Genomic DNA, 20,989 nt, shown 5'->3' on the forward strand with positions numbered 1-20,989 from the left:
GCCCTCACATTATTCCCTACTTTTGCAGAGTGGGTCAGCCTTGCTTATTTTATTTGTGCCGTTTTATTCCAAGTGTTCTCTTGTTGTTCCTTTTGTTTACATTAGTTTGGCCACTGTGTACATCTTTTTCCTGGTTCTTCTTACTTCACTATTTATCATTTCATAAAAGTCTTCCCATGTTTCACGTATTGATTATATTCATTGTTTCTTAGTGAAAAGTTATGTTCTATTCTATTCACATGCTATAGAGATTTTTAAACTAGTGTCTGTTAACTTGTTGTTTTTCTTAAAAAAAAGCTTGATTAGTGTATTTCAACATAATTGGTTTCCTTTCCTTTGCAATCCATGTATTTTTAAAATACATTTAAAAACAATATTCTAAGAAGAATTACATAGGCTTCTCCAGATAGCCAAAGGGGTCCATAGACTGTACACACACACACACACACACATACACACACACACGATTAAGAGCCCCTGATGTTTACTGTAGTTTGTCTAGTTATGCCCCAATTGATGGACATGTACTATGGTTCTGCAACCTTTGTTTGCTACCGGAAAAAGAAAATAATGCCACCATAAGTATTTTAGTATATATGGATCTTTTTTTTACATTGACTTTTTGGGGAGTATATGCCTAGTATTAAGAATGAGAAATATGGATCAAAGGGCATGGGCATTTTAAGTCACTTTCTGTTCATAATTCCAATTAGTCAGTCAACAAGCTGCAATTAAGACAATACAACATTCCAGGAACTGTGCTAAGTGCTATAATATTTTTAAAAAGACAAAAATATGGTCTCTTCCCTCAGGGAGTTCACACATCAATAGAAGAGAGAATATAAATAACTATATGCATACTATATACATATACATATTTTCACATACATGTGTATATGTGTAATGTTTTTGGAAGGCAGTACAAAGAGAAAAGAATTAGCAGTAGGAGGGCCTAGGCAAACGTTGTAGAGAAGGTGAGATTTGAGCTTATTCTTAAAGGAAGTCAGCCATTCCAAGAGGAAGAGGTGAGCAGGGAGAGAATGCCAGGAATGAAGTATAGTTAATGAAAAAGCTTAGAGTTTAAGATGGAGTGTTGTGTGTGTAGTATAGCTGGATTGTAGAGTAATAATAGTGAACCTTTATATAATACACATTATTTCACATATATTATCTTATTGCATTCTTATAACAACCCTGGAAATTCTTGTTACCGCCCAATTTTACAAATGAGGAAACTGAGGCAGTATTTAACTAACTTGATAATAGCAACACACCTAGTTAGGGCCTGAGGTAGGTTTCGGGCTCAAGTCTTTATGACTCCAAGTATAGCACTCTATACACTATGCCACCTAGCTAACTCTATTAATAACTAGCACTTATATACCACTTTAAAGATTACAAAGCCCTTTATATATCTCATTTGATTCTCAGTATATCCCTGAGGTAGAAGCTATTATTACCCCATTACCCCATTTTACAGATTAGGAAACTGAGGCTAACTGGGTTTAAATGACTTTCCTACCATGTTCATACATTAGTGACTATCTGAAACAGGATGTGAACTCAGGTCTTCCTGACTCTAAGTTCAGCTCTCTATCAATCACACCACCTAGCTGCTTCTAATATGTGGAGAGAAGTAAATTTTAAGCAGACTGGGAGGGCAGGAAGGGGTCAGTTTTTGAAGGACTTTAAATATCAGGTAGCATTTTATATTTGGTTTTGGGAAATATGGAACCATTGGAGTTTATTGGGAAAAATGGGGTGACATGGTCAAACCGGTACTTTAGGAAGATGACTTTGATATCTGAATGGAGGATGGATTGGAGTTGGGAAAGGTGATCACAGAGACCAACACATGAGGTGATAAAAGTCTTCATCATGGTGGTGGCTTTAACTAGTATTAAATATATAGAAGGGCATATACTTGGGAGATGTTGTGAAACTTAACACCAGTTGGGATATGTGGGGTGAATGCCAGTGAGACTGGAGACTGCACCCTTTAGCAGCAAGTGTTGTCCTAAGAATGTTAGGTGGAGGGAAGGGGAGCATTTGGGGGGAAATATAATGAATTTTTTTACATATGTTGAATTTAAGGCAGCTATGGAATAGCCAAATTGAGATGCCCAAAAAGAAGTTGGTAATGAGAAATTGGAGGTTAGTAGAGATTAAAGCTAAATATACATATGAAAATCAACTAAATAGTGATGACAGTTGAACCCATGAGAGCTAATGTGGTCACTAAGCAAGATATTGTAGAGGGTGAAAGGAAGAGGACCCAGGAAAGAGCCTTGGGGAAAACCCATGGTTAATGTTCATGACTTAGGTAAATATCCAAAAAAGGACACTGACGAAGTAAACAGAAAAGTAGAGGGAGAGAGCAGTCTCAGAAAATCATAGGGATGAGAGGGGATCCAGCAGAAGCTTACCAGTGGTGTCAAAAGCAAAGATATCAAGAAGAATCAGGAATGAGAAAAGGCTGTTCAATTGACCAATAAAGAAACAGTTAATGACTTTGGAAAGATCAGTTTCAGTTGAATGATGATGTCAGAAACCAGATTATAGAGAGTCTAGAAGCGAATCAGAAGAAGTTGAGGCATCTAGTATAGATGGATAAGATTGGATAAGAAAGAAGAGATATACAATGATAGCTAGTGGGGATATCAAGTGAGGGTCTTTTAAGGAAAAAATAGACATGAGCACATTTGTGGGCAGCACAAAAGCAGCTAGTAGATAGTGAAAGATTAGAGCCTAAAAGGAATGTGAATGTGATAGAGGGGACAATCTGCTAAAGGTGACAGGAAAAGATGGGAACAAGGGTTCACGTGAAGGGGCTTGCCTTTGGGAGAATTAGTGCCACCTCTTCATGTGAGAAAGAGGTAAAGGAGGACATTGTGGAGAAAAATGAGTGATGTGAGATGAGGAGGAGCAGAGAACACTGAGTTCTTGGCTAAATGTACTTAGTTTTTGTTTTGTTTTGTTTTGTTTTGTTTTGTTTGTTTTGTTTTGTTTTTAGTGCAGTATAAGGCAAGGTTCTTAGCTACAAACCTAGAGGAACGGCATGTGATGGGAGGCTTAAAGAGGCTTGTCTAGTCTGTTTCATTGATCTACTTTCATATTTTTAAACTAGTGCCAAATTGTTTTGACTAGAGGCTTGAGGTCTATAAGTGATATTATTATTTTGTTCCTCCAAATGATGAAGCGTTCTTTCTACAGTGGAATTTAAACATAATAGGAAACAGTAATGTGAAATCATGGTTCCCCCAAACACAATGAAATTGATACAAAATGTCTGTAGTGAGGGAAATGCCAACCCCATCGTACTCTGCATGATCAGATCATAGGTTCAAGTTGGGGGAATCACATCTTAGGAAGCTGATGACCAGATGAAGGGAACTAGAATGGTGAGGGGAATATTTGCTGTATCCTAAGAGGATTGGCTGAAAAACCAGAAATGTTCTGCCAGAAAAAGATAAGACTTAAGGGAGATAGCATAGTTTCTTCTTGTAACAGAAGAAAGATTAGACATATTTTGTTTAAAGCCAGAGAAAAGAAATAAGATCAACAGATATAAGTCTAAAATAGATGGATTTAAGCTTGATGTGAGGACAAACCTCCTACCAATTAGATTTATTCAAAAGCTATATAGGCTGCCTTGGGAAGTAGTGGGCTTCTCTCTTACTATATGCATTCAAACAAAGGATGATGGAAGAGTACTTGGCAAGGACGTTACAGACAGAATTCATGATTTGGTTGGATGTAAATCTAGATTCCATTCCCTTTAATAAACATTAAGTACTTTTTATGTTTTATGGCACTGTGGAAATCATGTTGGACTTGGGTTCAAATGGCCACCCTGGCAGTTATCTGTGTGACCTTAAGGGGTCACTTAATCTCTCTAAACTTTGGTTTCTTTTGTAGAAAGCAAGTCTTGGCCAAGGTGACCTCTAAAGTCCCTTTTACCTCTAAATCCATGATTCTCTGATCCTGTGTTAGTCATTGCGACAAGTGCTAAGGATGTCAGATGAACAAAGTCTCTGAACTGAACACAGGTCCGGCTAGTTCCTGTAAAAATCGCAACAGCGATGGGCAGTCTCAGTACTAGGAGTTGGCTGAGGACCTCAGCGAAGAGCACTGTCTGTTGCTCTCCATGCTTCCCCCGGATTCAGCTCACTCACTGCTATCACCACCATCACCCTCTTCGATGTTGCTCCATGTCTCAATATAGTTACATAACTGACCAGGCTCCTGAACCTATAGGTTTTATTTGGGCACTCATTTTATCATTTATAGCAATCATTGCCAGTTCTTGTCCTTCTTGATCAAACTATCCTGTGGCCCTTTATTTTTTTTCCTGCCATGCACAGGGCTTGGGTCCAGAATTGTGTGGCAGAAGATTGTCAGTGTTGTAGAGGCAGAGAATCAAGGTAACCTTGTGAAGGAGGCAGCATGTCAGTTGGGTTTTGAGGGGAGGGCAAAAATTCAAGGGAAAAAAAACCTAGGTCCATTTCAATCATATGAACAGCATGAGCAAGCACAGAGGCAAGAGATTACAAGAGGATGTGGGGATCAGAGATGCCATTTGGATGGTGTATGGAATGATAGAGCCGAGAAGTATCTGATAAGTCTGCAAAGATAGTGATGTCATCTATTGTAGGGGGTTTTAAGGGGCTTGGACTTCATTTGGAAATGAATAGGGAGCCACCTAAGAGTGGTTTTTGTTAGTATGTTCAGCTTAAGAATGCCATAAGGAGGTCTATCTACAAGGAAAATTATTGTGGCATCAGGTGTAAAGGTAGGAGAGGAAGACAAAAATGAGAGCCAAGTCAAGCCAATAAACATTTGATATGAAGCTGCGGTGTGCCTAGCACACAGTAGGGGATACAAAGAGAACCAAAAAATGGCCCTTCTCCAGGAGGTCACTGTTTAAAAGGAGAAGATAGACTGACAGAGGGAACTTTCATGTAATCCTTTTAGGACTGAAGAGGAAACAGCTAAATCTACCTTAGTATTTCAGACACTGAAGATGATGGAAACTTATTAAAATTGTGTGGCCTGACCTTTGAGGGGGTATATATCCTGAACCGAACCTCGTCCTACCCCTAGCCCAATTACCATAAGTAAATCCAAACAAAACCTAATGTCAACATTTATTGAAGAGTGTCATATGTAGGCAATTTTGAGAAAATAAATATTTATGCAGCTCTTGAAATATCAATGTCCTTTCTGAGACTGACAGGCACCAGCTGAGGCTTTTGTTTCCTGCTTTCTGGGTTTCAGAGATGACCTGGCAAATATATCCATTTGACACCATTACAAGAGTGATCTTAAGCAGTCATGCAAAGATGGAGAGGGAGATCCTCCTGACTCTTCTAAAGATTAGTCGTATTTGCCCAGAAGGACGACTTGCTAGGAAGGGGCAGTTCTATTTTTACCCTGTCTACTTTCAAGTAGGCTGCGTGGCCCAGCAATTTAAAAATAACTTACTCCTATGTGTTAGAAAAGAGGCCAAATTTGAATGATGATAACGGGATGAGAAAATGAAGCCAGTCATGTGGCAATAAAGCAAGATGGTAGATAAGTGAACCCCCAAAGCGAAGGGTCCCCTGACACCTTTGCAACATCAGGAGAATGCAAGAGAAGCCTCCAGCACATTGGGTGGTCCCTATAATAATCTTTTGGGAGTGCATGGACACTGACAAGACCCAGGATGGGGACCCATGGGTTGGCTATAATTTTCAGGATTCGAGGAGCTTCCAAATCCGTGAGATCACAGAACCATTTGAGTAGCGGAATATTCACATGATAGAACATTGCAAAGATGGAGGGGCCCTTGAAGGCTTTTTACTTTAACCCTTATCTCAAGTATGAGTTCCTTCTAAGAGAGATGCTATCTGTAAAGATTACTGGGCCTTGCTATCCAGTTTGCCACAGAAATCTGCTGTGTGGTTGTTGTCGCCACATTACAATGTGACTCCTTGGGGGAGGAGACTACGTGTTTGCCTTAGTATCCCCCAGTGCTTACTTAGCACTGTGCATGTGACATAATGAGTCCTAAATAAATGCCTGTGGGAAGGGGGATGGGAAAGGAGTAGGCATTTATATAGTGCCTACTATGTGTTAGGCACTGTGCTAAACGGCTTTATAGATATTGTTTCATTTAATCCTCACAAAACTCTGCAAGGTAGGTATTATTATTATCCCCATTTTAGCCTTCAGGAAACTAAGGCAAATAGAGGTTGAATGACTTGCCTAGGGTCACACAGTAAATTTCTGAGGTGGTGTTTGAACTCAGATCTTCCAGACTCCATGCCCAGCATTCTACCTACTGCACCACAAACTAGCTGGTGTGAACTGACTCAGTGCATAGTTTTGCATATACTAAATAATAAATGCTCTCTCTCTTGCTTTTTTTTTCACTTCCTTCCATCCTTTTCTCTTTCTTCCTCCCTTCCTTCATTTCTTTCTTCCTTTTCTTTCCTTCTTCCCTTCCTTTTTTCTCCCCCTCCCTCCTTCACTTCTTCCTTCCTTCTCTTCCTACCTTCCCCACTTCTCCCTTCCTTCCTTATTTCCTTTTTCCTTCCTTCTTTCCTCCCTCCCCTCCTTTTCCTTCCTCCTTTCCTTCCTTCCTTCCTTACTATGTCCTTTATTTATGAGGAGTTCAATTTGGGCTCCTGGCCCTGGTCTTCATTTTGCATTGTCATATTTACTAGAAAAACCTAGTGGTTGGAGAATTATAATAATTTTAATAATATTTCAATATTTTTATGGATCCATGATGTTGCCAATGTGGTTTCCCCTCTAAAAGGTACAGATCACAACCTGACCATCCTTTCTCCTTCTATACAATTCCTGCTCATAACCTCCCACAGTTCTACCATAATGGGTCCATCTCATGTCCTGGAGTCCATTCTCTCCATCCTTCAACATGACATGAGAGAAAACCTGACCTTTGTCCAGCCCTTTAACATTTACAAAGTCCTTTCCTCACTACAGTCCTGTGAGGACAAGAGTTCTCTGAATACTCTTGTTTTCATTGCACTTATGGGGGATCTGAGGGTCAGAGAGGGGAATGATTTACTTAGTCACATCAAGTAAGATGAAATATCAGTAACCAAATCCCACTTTCCAAATATTAGGGGGTGTGTGTGTGTGTGTGTGTGTGCGCGCGCGTGCGCGCGCGCGTGTTCTACTTTACACAGAGTGCCTTGTGGCTATTGTGAAAGGGGATCGGGGGTGAAGTCAACCTAAAATTGAACTGAGGATCCTATATAATATAGGGTATCCCAAAAGTCTTAGTTCAGTTTTTAAAAGCTATACAAAATATTTAATATCAATATGTTAATATCATATAGGCTATTTAAAAACTTGGTTTTAATAATTTTAAGCTATTAAAGCTTAAAGTCACACTAAGACTTTAGGGACGCACTGTATAAGACACCCACCCTTTCTCCCCTATCCTCTCTTCCACACCCAGACCTGAGATAGTGGAACATCTAACAATGTTCTGTTTTACCCCTTAAGAGCATTTCCAGGTACTACAGTTAACTCATGGTCTTCATAGTCTTGGTTTCATTGCACAACACCCTTCATGTTCACTCTAAGCAATTTAAAGGAGTTATAGATGCAAAACGGTGAAGTGAATAGCCCAGGGTCACACAGGGAGCAGGCGCTTCCTGTTTCAGAGCCAGAATAGGAACTCTGGTTCTCAGCCTCTAAGGCCAGAGCTCTTTCTGCCTCATAAGGTATATCAGAACTGTGAAAGTTTAGGATAGATGAGCAGGCACCACAGGTACATCACACTGACCCTTCTTCCCTGTCACACTAGTGACATTTTGTTCCAGCACACATTCCTGTGCAAGGCGGATGGAAAATTATAGACATAATTACATTTGAAACCCAGTTTCAGATTGTGAATTAGGTAATAAAAGAGACACACACACACAAAAGGTCTCTTTGTTCATGGGGGTTGTCTTCATGCCTTTCTATGGTAAAATAGTCAACTGTATAGTAGGCATTTGAAGGTCCTCTAGCTCTTCTCCCCCTCTTCCTTTTCATATGTATTTGGCACCTAATTAACAACTCCCCAAGAGTGCTGAACCATGTGATAAATGTGAACCAAGTGTGACAGAAGGCAAGGAATCTTGTCTTTTGAATTATTGAAACCCAACTAGAGGCATCCCTGCAGGTCAAAGAAAATCGAGCCCCTTCCTCCTATCCTCCCTGTTCCCTATGTCTACCTTTAAAGGGAGAGATGATGCCCAATAAACCTAGCTACCAAGTTAGATTCACCTTCTCTATTGTCTTAGGCCTTTGGTCTTCAAAAAAAAATTACAATAATAAGAATTATAGAGGCACTTATGATAAATAGGGATTGCAGAATGAATGTTCCCTAGGTCTTCTTGGATTTCTTTAAAGTTCATTTCCGTATAACCTTATTAAACTAAACTTGATAAATTCCAGTTTAGAAAGTCTGTTGTTGATGGTCCTCTGGGCTACTTGGAAGGCTTCCTTTTTTATCCCCCTCACTATAGGTGTTCTAACCCTAAACAAGCCTCATTTACGTAGAGAGGAGATCAGTTTATTGTGGCTAACTCCTTCAAATTTCAGAAGGCTTGACAACACATTCTCCACAACAGCTGTTGCAAAGCGTTTCTTCTCTCCTAAAGCCCCCAACTCCTTCCACTTCCCACTCAATAAACATAAGTAGTTATTATAGGATGGTAAGGAAAGAAGTCAGATTGCAAGAGTGAGGGTTGATTGGGTGGGGAGTAAATGGGGACAATGAGTAAAAGTTCCTTCAAGTTTGACAGTGAGGGGGAAGAGAGAGACAGGGTGATGGATTGAGAATACAGCAAACCCAAGGAAGGTTTTGGTTTTGTCTAGTTTTCTGGTCTGTTTATTTGCTATTGCTGTTTTTAGGATACAGAAGGACTGAGTATATTTGTAAGCTAAGTGTAAGGAGCTGGCAGAGAGGAAGAATTTGTAGATAAATGGGAGGGGAGAATGATCCTTGATGGGGCAAAGTCAGGAAGGTATGTAGTTGAGCGCATGGGTGAAAGGTTTTAGCCTTGCCAAGGAAGACAACTAGTTGAACCTCTGAAACTGGACGGAATGAGGACAGGGTGGGTTAGGACACTAAGAATCTTGAGGTTTGTCAAAATCAGATGGCCTCAGTCTTTTGTGTAAAGAGAAAAGAAGGCTAGCAGCTAAGAGTTAGACAGAAGTAAAAGGAGTTGGGCGTTTTTTTAAGAGATCAGGGAAACTTTACAACAGCTGTTGTAAAGAAGGTGTTGCCAAAACTTTTAAAATTTGAACAAGATAGCAGCAATAAACAGATCACTTTCTCATTTAAATGAATGGTTTTATGGATTGTATTACAACCCTCATGGAAAAGGGAGGGGGGAAATTTCCAAGCAGTGAAGATTGGGGGGCTGGGGGTGGGGTGGTGTGGACTAGATCATTAACTCTGAACAAACTGACTTTCCAAACTCAGATTAATCAAATTTGGTTGAAGTAAGGATTATATGGAGACAGACTTTTTAAGTAACTTGAACAGATCTATCTAACTTTCACATAATAATCCATCTTGTGACAGTATGAACCTCTACCAGTTTTGTTGCTATTTTCATTGAAGACCAAAGACATAGGAAGGTTTGAAAGCCAATCTAAGGTGGCAGTTAGGTTTTTAGGTTCCAGTGTGAGTGAGTGCCACAACTGTGCTTTGTCTCTTCCCATAAGGCTGGAGAGGGTGGTGATTCAAAAGAAAAGTTTACCTGTCAATTTGGTTTGCAGAGCGCTTTATGTACTTTATTTCATTTGAGTTTCATATCACCTGAGCAAAGTAGATACTATTATTATCTCTCACTTTAAAGACATGAGAACAGAACAGAGGCTGTGGGAAAGATCCATCTTTTCATATTCAGCAGGTAACTGAGAAGCTCTGCCTCTACAGCAAGTTACCCCTCCACCACCCCTCACCCCAATTCCAGTTCTCCTGGAGTCGAGACGGGAGGAAGGGGTAACAAATCAATCCCACCACCACCACCACCACCACCCCTCCAAGAGTGTGGCTTTTTTCCTAGTAGAAGTTGTGGAGGAAGGCAGGCAAGGTCCAAAAGAGAGAGTTTAATTGGGAGTACACTCATGAGGCCATAGCGGGTGATCTACTTTCCCCAGCCCCCAAGGACATGGGCCTGCCAAGGACCTACCAAGGTGTGAACTCTGGTTTTTGGACTCTGATTTCTTCCCTAAAATGGAAAGGTCATGCCCCTCTCCCCCCTCCCCAACATATTGGGCCTAAGCACAAAGGCCCTGTCCCTCGTTTCCTCAAGTAAGTTACCACTCTAATCCTTCAGTGCCTAACCTGAGACTTGGCATTTCATAGACTTATAATGCATGTCAATTTTTAATTAGAATTTGATTTGGCCAAATGAAGTATAGTAGGGAAACAAAGGAGTTTTAAGTGCCCAAGAAAATTTGGCCACAATAATTATTATTGTCATCATAATTATAATTGATATTTATGTGAACATATTTATGTGAATGTTAAGAGATTTCCTAACAGCCCTGTGAAATGTATATCAAAATTACAGAAAGGTCAAGCAATTTTCACATTTAGCACAGTTAGGATTCAAACTCATGCCTCTGGCCCTGGAGTCAGGAGGACTTGAGTTCAAATGCGGCTTCAGACACTTGACACATGTATTAGCTGTGTGACCTTGGGCAAGTCACTTAATCCCAACTCCCCTGCCAAAAAGCAAAAAAATAAAATAAATAAAAAACAAAGTCATACTTCCTGAATACAGGTCCAGGGCTCTTTCCACTACTACATATTAATCTTTTAAAATGCATCCAGCTCTAAAACTTGTGGTTCATTTATTCAACATATTTTTGTTGAGCATTGGTTATGTATAATTCACTCTGCTAGGAACTGTGGATCAAAAGATAAAAGTTACACACTCCTCACAATGAAGGAGTTTACATGATAGAACATGAACATGGATATATACCAAGTCATTTCTGGGAAGGAGGAAACTGGCAATTGAGAGAATCATAAAAAAAAGTCAAAGTTTCCACCTCTATCACTGTCAGTAGCCCTGTCTTTGATGGAATTCTTTTCATTATCAGCCTATCATGTTACATAAGCATTGTTTCTTACTTATCTGCATTGGCCCTCAGCGCCTAGCACAATGCTTTATATATCATAGAAGCTCAGCAAATATTTGTTGAAGGAGTGACTCAAGTAGTTGCTAATAGTTCTCAGGAAATCAGTGGAATATACTGCAAAGGATAAAGTATGTGTTTTGGTAAGCAATGTTTTTAATTAGCCCTTTCCAATGAATAGGACGAGGTTAACCATAGACTGCTCAATTCAGTCATGCAGACAATATTCAACTGTCTTCTCCCCTGTTTAACGGTAATCTCAGAGGTAGCTCTGAGCAAAAATACAAAAATGGTTATACTGACTGCTAATTCTGAGGTCATATCAGTACAATGCAAAAAGTAATAGGTTCATTTGGCCAATCCAGTTGACCTGAGCTTCAAAAAGGAGTGGAGTTGGACTGAATGGCTCCGTTGTTCTGTTGTTTGAACTCAGTGGTCAATTCATTTAAAATGCCTGCAAACAGAAGGCATGGCCTTATACCTACAGGAACAATGTGCCCACAGTTTTCTGGGACAATCACCATTCAAGAAAAGAAAGCAACACGGTTTTACAGAAGATGCGTCATTTGTCAGACAACAAGTCCTTATTTAGTTTCACTAAATGTGGTCATGATATTTATGCCACAGTTTTATCAGCTGTTCTGGTCTCACTAAAGTATTATTTTTTTTGTTTGTTTTAAATTTTCTAATTAGAGAATTATTCTAGATCATCTCCAAGGTCTCTTCCTGCTCTAAAGGTCTGTGATTCTCAAAGGCCAACATCTCTTTAATTGTATTACTGCTTAATATACATTCAAAAATCAGCAAACCAAATTTGTATAACAGAATATTAGCCCTGCTGGTTTGATGACAAGACAGGGCCTCCTAGGTTCCATTTTCCATTTGTGCAGTTTGAAAAATTTTCACTCTAATGAAGCAAATTTCAAATCTACCTTGATTAATGATGATAATAGCTCATATTTGGGTAGTACTTTGCAAAGTGATTTCACATATATTATTGCGTTTGATTCACACAATGGCTCTCTGAAGTAGACAAGTACAGGGAAAGGAACTGGAATGGAAAATGGACCTGTAATTAAATTAAAATAAAGAACTCCTAGATGAGAAAACCTCCTCTACCAATGTAGGTCGATACTTTATAGTCTTAGAGAACTTCCTGGTGCCCTGAGAGTCAGCCTGTGTCAAAGGCAGGGCCTGAACCTAGGTCTTGCTGCCAATTCTAATGGCTGCCCTTTTGAGGGAGGGGATGCAGATATTAGGGAGCCACATTTTGTTCATGAGGAACCAGGCTCAGAAAGATAAAATAAATTATTAGTAAGACACCAGAAATTGAACCTAACATCTTATTAATCTTAGGCTAATAATCTTTTTAATACACATACACATATACCTTTAAAAGGTAGTCTATTTTTAATTTTATCTTTTGTTGTCTATCACCTGGATTTATGAATATACTCCTCCTTGCTTGCTCCCCTACCCATGAAGGTATCCACTACAACAAAGACTGAAAAACAAACGAGGAAAGAGGCCCTTCCCTTTTATTAAATGCCTACTATGTTCCAGGCATTATGCAAAGCACTTTGCAAATATTCTCATTTGATACCCTGGGAGGTATATTGTTATGCTCTCCATGTTATGGTTGAGGAAACTGAGGCAAACAACAATTAAGTGATTTGCCAAGGGTCACACAGATAGCAAATATCTGAGACTGGATTGGAATGAACGCAAGATTTCCCCGACCCCCTAGCCCAGCACTCTGTCCAATACAATGCCTCGCTTCCAGTTCAGCCAACCTATACATTGACTTCATCAGGGTTCCACATTCGTACTCTCTAAGACCACAATCACCACCACTTCCTGAAATGAGAAGATGGAGGTACATTTCTCAACTCTTCTTCAGGGCCAAGCTTGGTTATTTTTCATTCTTTCACATTGTTGTAGTCTTTATATATATTGTTTTCTTGATTCTGCTTATGTCACTTGTAAATATATTTACATATATATATATAAAATATATCTATGTCTATTATTTCTATATATATATATATATATATACATACATACACACACGTGTGTATGTGTATATATGTATGCATACCCACATTTTTTCTATGCTTCTGAACCAGGCAAACAATATATTCGATGACTACAAAAATATAAATAGAAAAAAACAAAACAACCAAGCACTATAGATTTATCATGACCAAGCTTGGCCTCAAACAATAGATGACAAAATGCACTCTCCTCCTTTCTTGGCAGAGATAAGGATGAAACATATATACTGTTAGGATTGGTAGATGTGTTGGTTAGTTCCAGAAAACTATTTTCTCCTATCTTTTCCCCTTTGTAAGAAGGTAATTGTTCTCTACATAGAAGGGAGGGAAAAGAAGGTGCTATACAACCAAATATATAAATAAAAATTAAAAAGTAAACTTTTCAATGCATCTCTGAAGTCTTCATAACATTATGCCATTGTATTCTTGTATCATAATTTAGCCATTTTGCACTTGATGGGTAAATGCTTTGTTCCCAGTTCTTTTCTTCCAGAAACATGATACTTCTTTTTAATTATAAGGAACTAAATAGAGTCTCTCCTGTTCAAAGGGAAATTTCTCCCTGACTCCATAAACACTAAATTTGTGCCTTTGTATCAAAACAGTAGTGCCATCTGATATTTATATGTCTCTCCCCTAAAACTTTGTTTGATTGCCCCTTTATGTTCTAGAGATGACCTCAGTTTCTCAGTCTATACTAGGAGAGTATAAGCTGTATTGGTATAGCAAGCTGGACATGTTTCCACTGGGGATCCAATGATAGATTAACTGTGTGTTTTACCTGGGGGATGCCCCAGGTAATTTCAGAAAGATGCACCACCTCAGGCCACCAGGTTATTAATTATTTTGACCAGAGCTACTCACAGAGATTTTTTTAAGGCATCGCGTAGGCAGGGATCCACATTTGGCAGAGGGCTTATCCACACACAGATATTTTGCCCCTTTGATTTTCACATTTTTCCTTGGTTAAGAGTGCAGAGAATTAGCTGGATGAAAATCTCATATCTCTAATTCATCTTAATTTTGCCAGATTTGGAATACTACATGAAAGGTTCTCTCACTGCTCCCTCCCCCCAAAAAATAAAATAAAAAGGAGGGAGCACCATACTTTTGGCATCTCATATACCACTGAACATTGTCATTGAACTCGTAGTAAGAGACTCACAAATAAGGGATCCCCTTCTCTCAATTCCTACTCTTTTTAAAAAATATTTAATTTTCCCCAATTAGACGTAAAAACAATTTTTAACATCTGTTTCTAAGTCTTGAGTTCTGATTTCTATTGCTCGTTCCCTCCCCTCCCCCCTCCTTGAAATGGTAAACAATCTGATACAGGTTATATGTGTACAGTCATTTGTGCAAGAAAAAGAAAGAAAGGAAGGAGGGAAGGAGGGAAAGAAGGGAGAAAGGAAGGAAAGGAAAGAAGGAAGGAAGAAGGGAAAGGAAGGAAGGAAGGAAAGGGAGGAAGGGAGGAAGGGAAGAAGGGAGGGAGGGAGGGAGAAAGAGAGGGAAGAAGGAAGAAGGAGAAACCTAGTATGCTTCAGTCTATACTCAGACAACATCATTTCTTTCTCTGGAGGCCGATGACATTTTTCATTATGAGTCCTTTGGAATTGTCTTCCACCCCTACTCTTAAATAATAAGATTGAATTTATACAAATATTCAAGGGAAACAGTCACTAATAAAAATGTTTACTAATGAAGATCATTGACAAACAATAAACACATAAGGAATGAATAATTAATAGTGTGTGACATTCATACTTAATTGCAGTGAACATTACTGATGGTGTTAGCATTCCCTTGTACAGATGTTGTTGCCAAAAATGATCTATGATATGAGTACCAACCCTGAATAGCACAATTACTGATATTATCCACAGCTTCTATTAGCTGCCAAAGCCTACGTCTGGTCATCTATAAATAAGACTTGACAGATACTGGAGTTCATTCTGGGTCCATTCAAACCCTTGTCTTATTAAATATATAACCAATATAGTGTTTTGCAATGCTGAAGCTGGAAGGACCTGAAGGACATTGAATGTCAAAGCTGGACATACCTTTCAAGATAAAGAATCAAATCCCACTCCCTCATTTTATAGAGAATAAAAGTGAGGCCAGGAGAGGGAAGTGACTTGCCCAAAAGTTAGTTATTCTGGCAAAGATGTTAAGGCTTCACTTGTGTTTCCCAAACTAATCTCTGTCTTACTTTCTTTTCCAGTAATATCACTGCTTGCCAGATATATGTGACGTGAACAAGGAGGAGCTGTGTGAAGGCCTTTCTATGCAGCGGTTGCTTCATGACCCCCCATCCAGTTGAGTGAAGCTAGACCAGTGTCCACCATGACAGTACTTGTTCTGGGAGCAGTGCTGCTAATCCTCCAACCACAGCTAGTGCCTTCTTATCCTGCCACCAGCTCTAAAGCAGAAGTCCCTTCTGAAGCTGGACAGAAAGAGCTCTTAAGGAAAGGCTCTCTCAAGAGTGACTTCCAAGATGGTGCTCCTTTGAATGGATCTAGCCAGCAGCTCCCACAAACCATCATCATTGGTGTGAGGAAAGGTGGTACCCGAGCCCTACTAGAGATGCTTAGTCTGCACCCAGGGATAGCTGCTGCTGAAAGTGAAGTCCATTTTTTCGACTGGGAAGATCATTATGGAAATGGCCTTGAGTGGTACCTCAGCCAAATGCCCTACTCTTTCCCTCATCAGCTCACTGTGGAAAAAACCCCTGCATACTTCACATCGTCCAAAGTGCCTGAGAGAGTTTATAATATGAACCCATCCATCAGACTGCTCCTTATCCTGAGAGACCCCAGTGAGCGAGTTCTGTCTGACTATACTCAAGTGTTTTATAACCACGTGCAAAAACACAAACCCTATCCATCTATTGAAGAGTTTCTCATCAAAGATGGTGAGCTCAATGTGGAATACAAGGCAATAAACCGGAGCCTCTATTATTTTCACATGCAAAACTGGCTCCAATATTTTCCGCTAGATCACATTCACATTGTAGATGGGGATCAACTCATAAAAGACCCTTTCCCAGAAATAGAAAAAGTAGAGAGGTTCTTGAAGCTATCTCCACAAATCAATGCTTCGAACTTCTATTTTAATAAAACAAAAGGCTTTTACTGCCTAAGGGACAGCGGCAGGGACCGGTGTTTACATGAGTCAAAAGGAAGAGCACACCCTCAAGTGGATCCCAAATTACTTAATAAACTGCATGAATATTTTCACGAGCCAAATAAGAAATTCTTTGAGCTCGTTGGCAGAACATTTGACTGGCACTAGACTACCAAGCAACACTCTGAACCTTTCTACTCTAAGTTCTGGTGTATGTCTAGGAAAGACAAATAATAATAATAATAATAACAGAGGGCATTGAAGCTATAATTTATTTGTAAAATCCATAAATTACTTATGTACAGTATTAGATTCACAATTGCCATATATACTAGTTATATTTTTCTACTTGTTAAATTGAAAGCATTTTGTATTGTTTTTCATGGTTGTTAACATGGTGTATGATGTCTCTATATGAAGGAACTAAAATATTTCACTGCATAAGATTGGCTAGAGACTGTGTTGTCCTTCTCAGTATAAAATCCATTTGTCCCCAATACCTGAGGCAACCAGCAGTTTGAGACTGCAGCATCCAGACCCCTTTATTACTTTCCAATGGAAAATTGCTTGTGCATTATGTTTCTCAATCTGTTTTTTTTTTTCCCCTGCAGTTCTTTTAATTTTTAATGCCTCACTGTGGTCATCAGATTTCTTTGACTTGCCTCATAAAATAATGTATCTTGCCTGAGATGCCTTATTATTCGCAGAAGTAGCACTTTTTCCCAGACTGAAATGAAATTTGGCAAATATCTGAGTGTGGGCCTCAACCCTGTGTAAACTTTGTATGGATCAGAGAGCATCTCATAAAAGCTGACCTTTTGAGGTCAGTGGATATTTTTGGCAGGCTACTGAAGTCTATGGACCCTTTCTCAGAATAATGTTTTCAAACACATAAAATATGTAGGATGTCAAAGGAAGCCAATTACATTGAAATATAGTATTATATATTTACACATATATGTGTGTGCATATACATATACATGTATATATGTGTGCATACACACACATAAACCCTGGGTTAAGAACCCCTGTTCCAAGTAGTTTGTCTCTGCCCAAACATGCCATCCTGCTCACTTCTGCACCTCAAAAATTTGAGAAGTCAGCATCAGCAGTGGGAGAGAATAAAGGCCCCAGCTCTCAGGATAGTTTTTGATTTATCCCAAATGCTCATACCAACCCATTTAAAGGAAGCCCTACTTAAAGCAAGCCCCAAGTAAAGCCTTGGTACAGTGGAGAGAATTCTGGCTGTGGAGTCAACAGACCTGGGTTTGAATCTCAGCTCTGGCAAGCTGTCTGTGATCCTGGGCCACTAAGATCAGACAATATTAAGTCAATGAGCCATCACTGCACCTGGGTATTTGCAGCAAAGGAAAAAAAAAGTGATTTTTCCCTATGACCTTGTGACCATCTCTCTGGGCCTCAGTTTGTTTGTCTTTAAAATGAAGCTTAACTAGGTGATTTCTAAAGACCTTTCTGAATATAATTCGTAAGATCCTGAGAAGGTTCCCTCTTTTGGTAGCTAGATTATGCCCATCCAAATCAGTCACCTGTTCCTTAGAGAGAGAAAAAAACAACATAGAAAAGCAAACTGTGAATTTGGTTTACTAAAGAATAACCTCATACAGTCTATACTGCACCATTGTGTAAGGAGTACTGGTTTGGGAGATTGGAGACCAGTCTTGATTCTACTAATAGCTAGCTATAAGATCTCCAGCAATCCACTTTACCTCTTTGGCTCTCAATTAACACATTGATATAAAAAGGGACTGAAGTTGGTCATCTCTCAGCCCCTTTCCAGATTTAAAAATTCTATGACATGCAAGGATTGACCCGCTCAACCTCCTGATACCTAACAAACCAAATTTGTTTCCTAGGCCTGAAAGCTAGACTATACCTCTGACTTTTAGGATGCAAACAACATGCCAGGGCCCTTTCTTGTATATGAAAGTAGCGACTCCTGGTAGTACATCATTATTCTTGACCTATTCTCTGGGTTCCTATGAAGTGTGAAGCTGATCAAGCATTAACCAGATTGGAGACTCCCCTAAGAATTGTGAGATGAGTGAATCACCACTGTATGCTTCAGCAGGTCAATTTGGAATCTGGCCTAGACCAGACTGCTTCCCAGGAGTTGTGCAAGGGTGGAGTGAAAACTCCTCTATCATAAGGGAACACCCTTCTGAGGACTTGCCCTCTCCCTTGGGTGGTGGAAAGAATTTATCCTCTTACTGCTATGAAAAGGAAAACAAAACAAAACAAATAAACAAACAACCAAAAACAAAGGATTGGGAGTGACAAAGCTCAGTTCTAGTCCCAGCTCCTCAGCTCTGCCACCATTTTACTACCTGACCTTGGCAAATCCCTTTACTTCTCTGAGACTCATTCTTCTTGTCTATAAAATGAGAAGGGTGGACCAGGTAATTTTAAAAGTGACTTAGAGTCCTAAATCCCTTAATTCTAGATACTAAGGCCCTTCCAATTGTCATTTTTTTTTGTTCTAAGGTTCCTTCTAGTGCTAAGATTTGATATCTGTACCTGTGTATAAGAGTTGTAGAAGACTTATCCATTGCCCCCAAGGACCAAACAATTTATTTGAGGCACTAAAAAGAGGTATTAGCCATAAAATGGAGTTGAATGAAATGACCTCTGCTCTCTTGAAGGTTAGCTGCCAATGAATTTCACAGTAGATGCTTATAAGTGTTTATTGATTTTAATTGAATTTGCCCCTTAAAAAATGAGGGAAGTGCTAAATTGTGGGATACTGACCATACACACAAAAATAATTCAGAGAGAAGTGAGCGATCAAAATGGACCAAAGTAGTCAGAGAAGGTTTCCTGGAGAAAGTGGGACTAGAGATGGAAGGTAAGGATGGGTAAGATTTAGGTTGTATAAGAGGAAAGGACAGAGCATTCAAGCAAAAGGAATAAAGTCAAGGAAGTCAGACTGTATATGGTGTATGTCAGGTCAGGGGTGCTTTAGAGAAACCAATGTAACTAAAGCCCAGCATGGGTGTTGGAGTATAACTGATTCCCCTCTTTTATGATGTAATGTTTCTACAAGATTATTTAGACTCTTAAAAACCAGGTAAAAGGAAGGACTTGATGAAGCAGGCAAGAGCCATTTTTGTGGTCAACAAGAAAAGAAATCCACTGAGTATTGGCATAACTGGAATTTTCTCCATGAAAGCATGTTTTCTGAAACATTTAATGAAAATTTTTGAATGAAAAATTTTAAAATGAAAAGTATTCAGTTCTCCTTCTTCTTCCCCCCATCTTCTAGATTTTCCATATCTTAGGTTCAGGGTGCCATTACAAGTTGACATTAAATAAGTGTTAGGTGGTGCAAAGTAATTTCTCCTTCACCCCCATTCTGATAGTACTTCGTGATTCTAGTATACTTCTTTTAAGTTTGGTTTGTCAATACTTATGTACATGACCTACCTTCCCAATAGAATCTAAGAGTCTTTGAGATTAGAAAATAAACCTTGAATCTTACACAATATCTAGCACAGTGTTTTGCAAGTATGAATGTTGAATTTTGTTGAAAGCCAGGATTACACTTACCGAACTAGAGAACTAAAAGAATAACTCCAATAATTTAAGCCAATAGAGAAAATTTAGCTTAATATTGTAGGCAAATACAGGTTCATCTGAGCAATAATTTGAGTTATCCAGGTTCTTCAGTCTCAGACCTGGCTTCAATCTGCCCAATTATTTAATTAAAAAAAATAAATAAATGAATAAATAAAGGAGAAACCTTGATCTCTCTTACTTATGTCTATACTTCATTTCAGGGTATGCAGGCTCTTACACACAGGGGTAGCCGCAACATGAGTTTGCCAACATGTTCCTTGAACCAGCATGATAAATTCTGAGGAAGATAGGCTTCTACCACTTCCATTCATTAATCATGTAAACACTGCTAAGTAGACGATGGCTACAGAGAAGTGTCATTAATTCCTCCCTTAGGAGCCAGCCCTGCTCTGATTATTCATTCAGACCTCTAGAAGGGCTGATAGAAATATAAGTGAGAAAGGAAGGATAATTCTGAAAAACAATGAAGGAACCTGAAGGGCACCATGACAGAAGGAAGAGAAAGAACAAGTCATGAGACTCACTCCCTCATTTGACAGATGAGGCAACAGGTCCAGATAAGGAAAAAGGGTGACTTTTTCAAGGTCTTGTGATGCAACCGCTGTGCAGATGATTATTTGGTCTCTCCATCTTCACTGCCTCCACTCCCACCCGCCCCCATCTATCTCCTAGGACTGCTTTAAGAGCTCATCAAACCATTTCCATCAACACTTTGATTGTTAAGATCCAGCCTCATTTCTTGTGTTTGCTCACACTGCATTTCATTATAGGCCAACTAGCTAGTGTGAGAAAAAGCTATGTTTAGAGCAAATTTCCTGGTCTGCTTGGATACCTTTGCCTGATACAGACATGCACTTTTATAGCCCTTTATGAAAAGACTAGACCAAAAGTCAGGAAAACTGAATTCTTGTCTGGCTCAATTACCCTGCAAGGTGTATAACCTTGGGCAAGTGGAACCACTACTCTGAGCTTATGTTTTGTCATCTGCAAAATTAATGATCTGATCTCTCAGGCCCCTTTCATCCAACAAAGTCCATGTCTTTGTGGCTTTAGGA

General features: G+C 39.3%; 1 protein-coding gene across 1 annotated transcript in view; it reads left to right on the top strand.

Annotated features, from left to right (window-relative positions):
- HS3ST1 (heparan sulfate-glucosamine 3-sulfotransferase 1) overlaps positions 1-19,496 on the top strand; it is a 46,592-nt gene extending 27,096 nt beyond the window's left edge. The window contains exon 2 of the mRNA XM_036762450.1: positions 15,439-19,496. Within this exon, the coding sequence (XP_036618345.1) occupies positions 15,561-16,508 (948 nt within the window). The 5' untranslated portion in view covers positions 15,439-15,560 and the 3' untranslated portion in view covers positions 16,509-19,496. The remainder of the gene's footprint in view (positions 1-15,438) is intronic.
- The last annotated feature ends 1,493 nt before the right edge of the window (positions 19,497-20,989 follow it).

The sequence above is a fragment of the Trichosurus vulpecula genome, chromosome 6, assembly GCF_011100635.1.
Source record: "Trichosurus vulpecula isolate mTriVul1 chromosome 6, mTriVul1.pri, whole genome shotgun sequence".
Classification (NCBI taxonomy): domain Eukaryota; kingdom Metazoa; phylum Chordata; class Mammalia; order Diprotodontia; family Phalangeridae; genus Trichosurus; species Trichosurus vulpecula.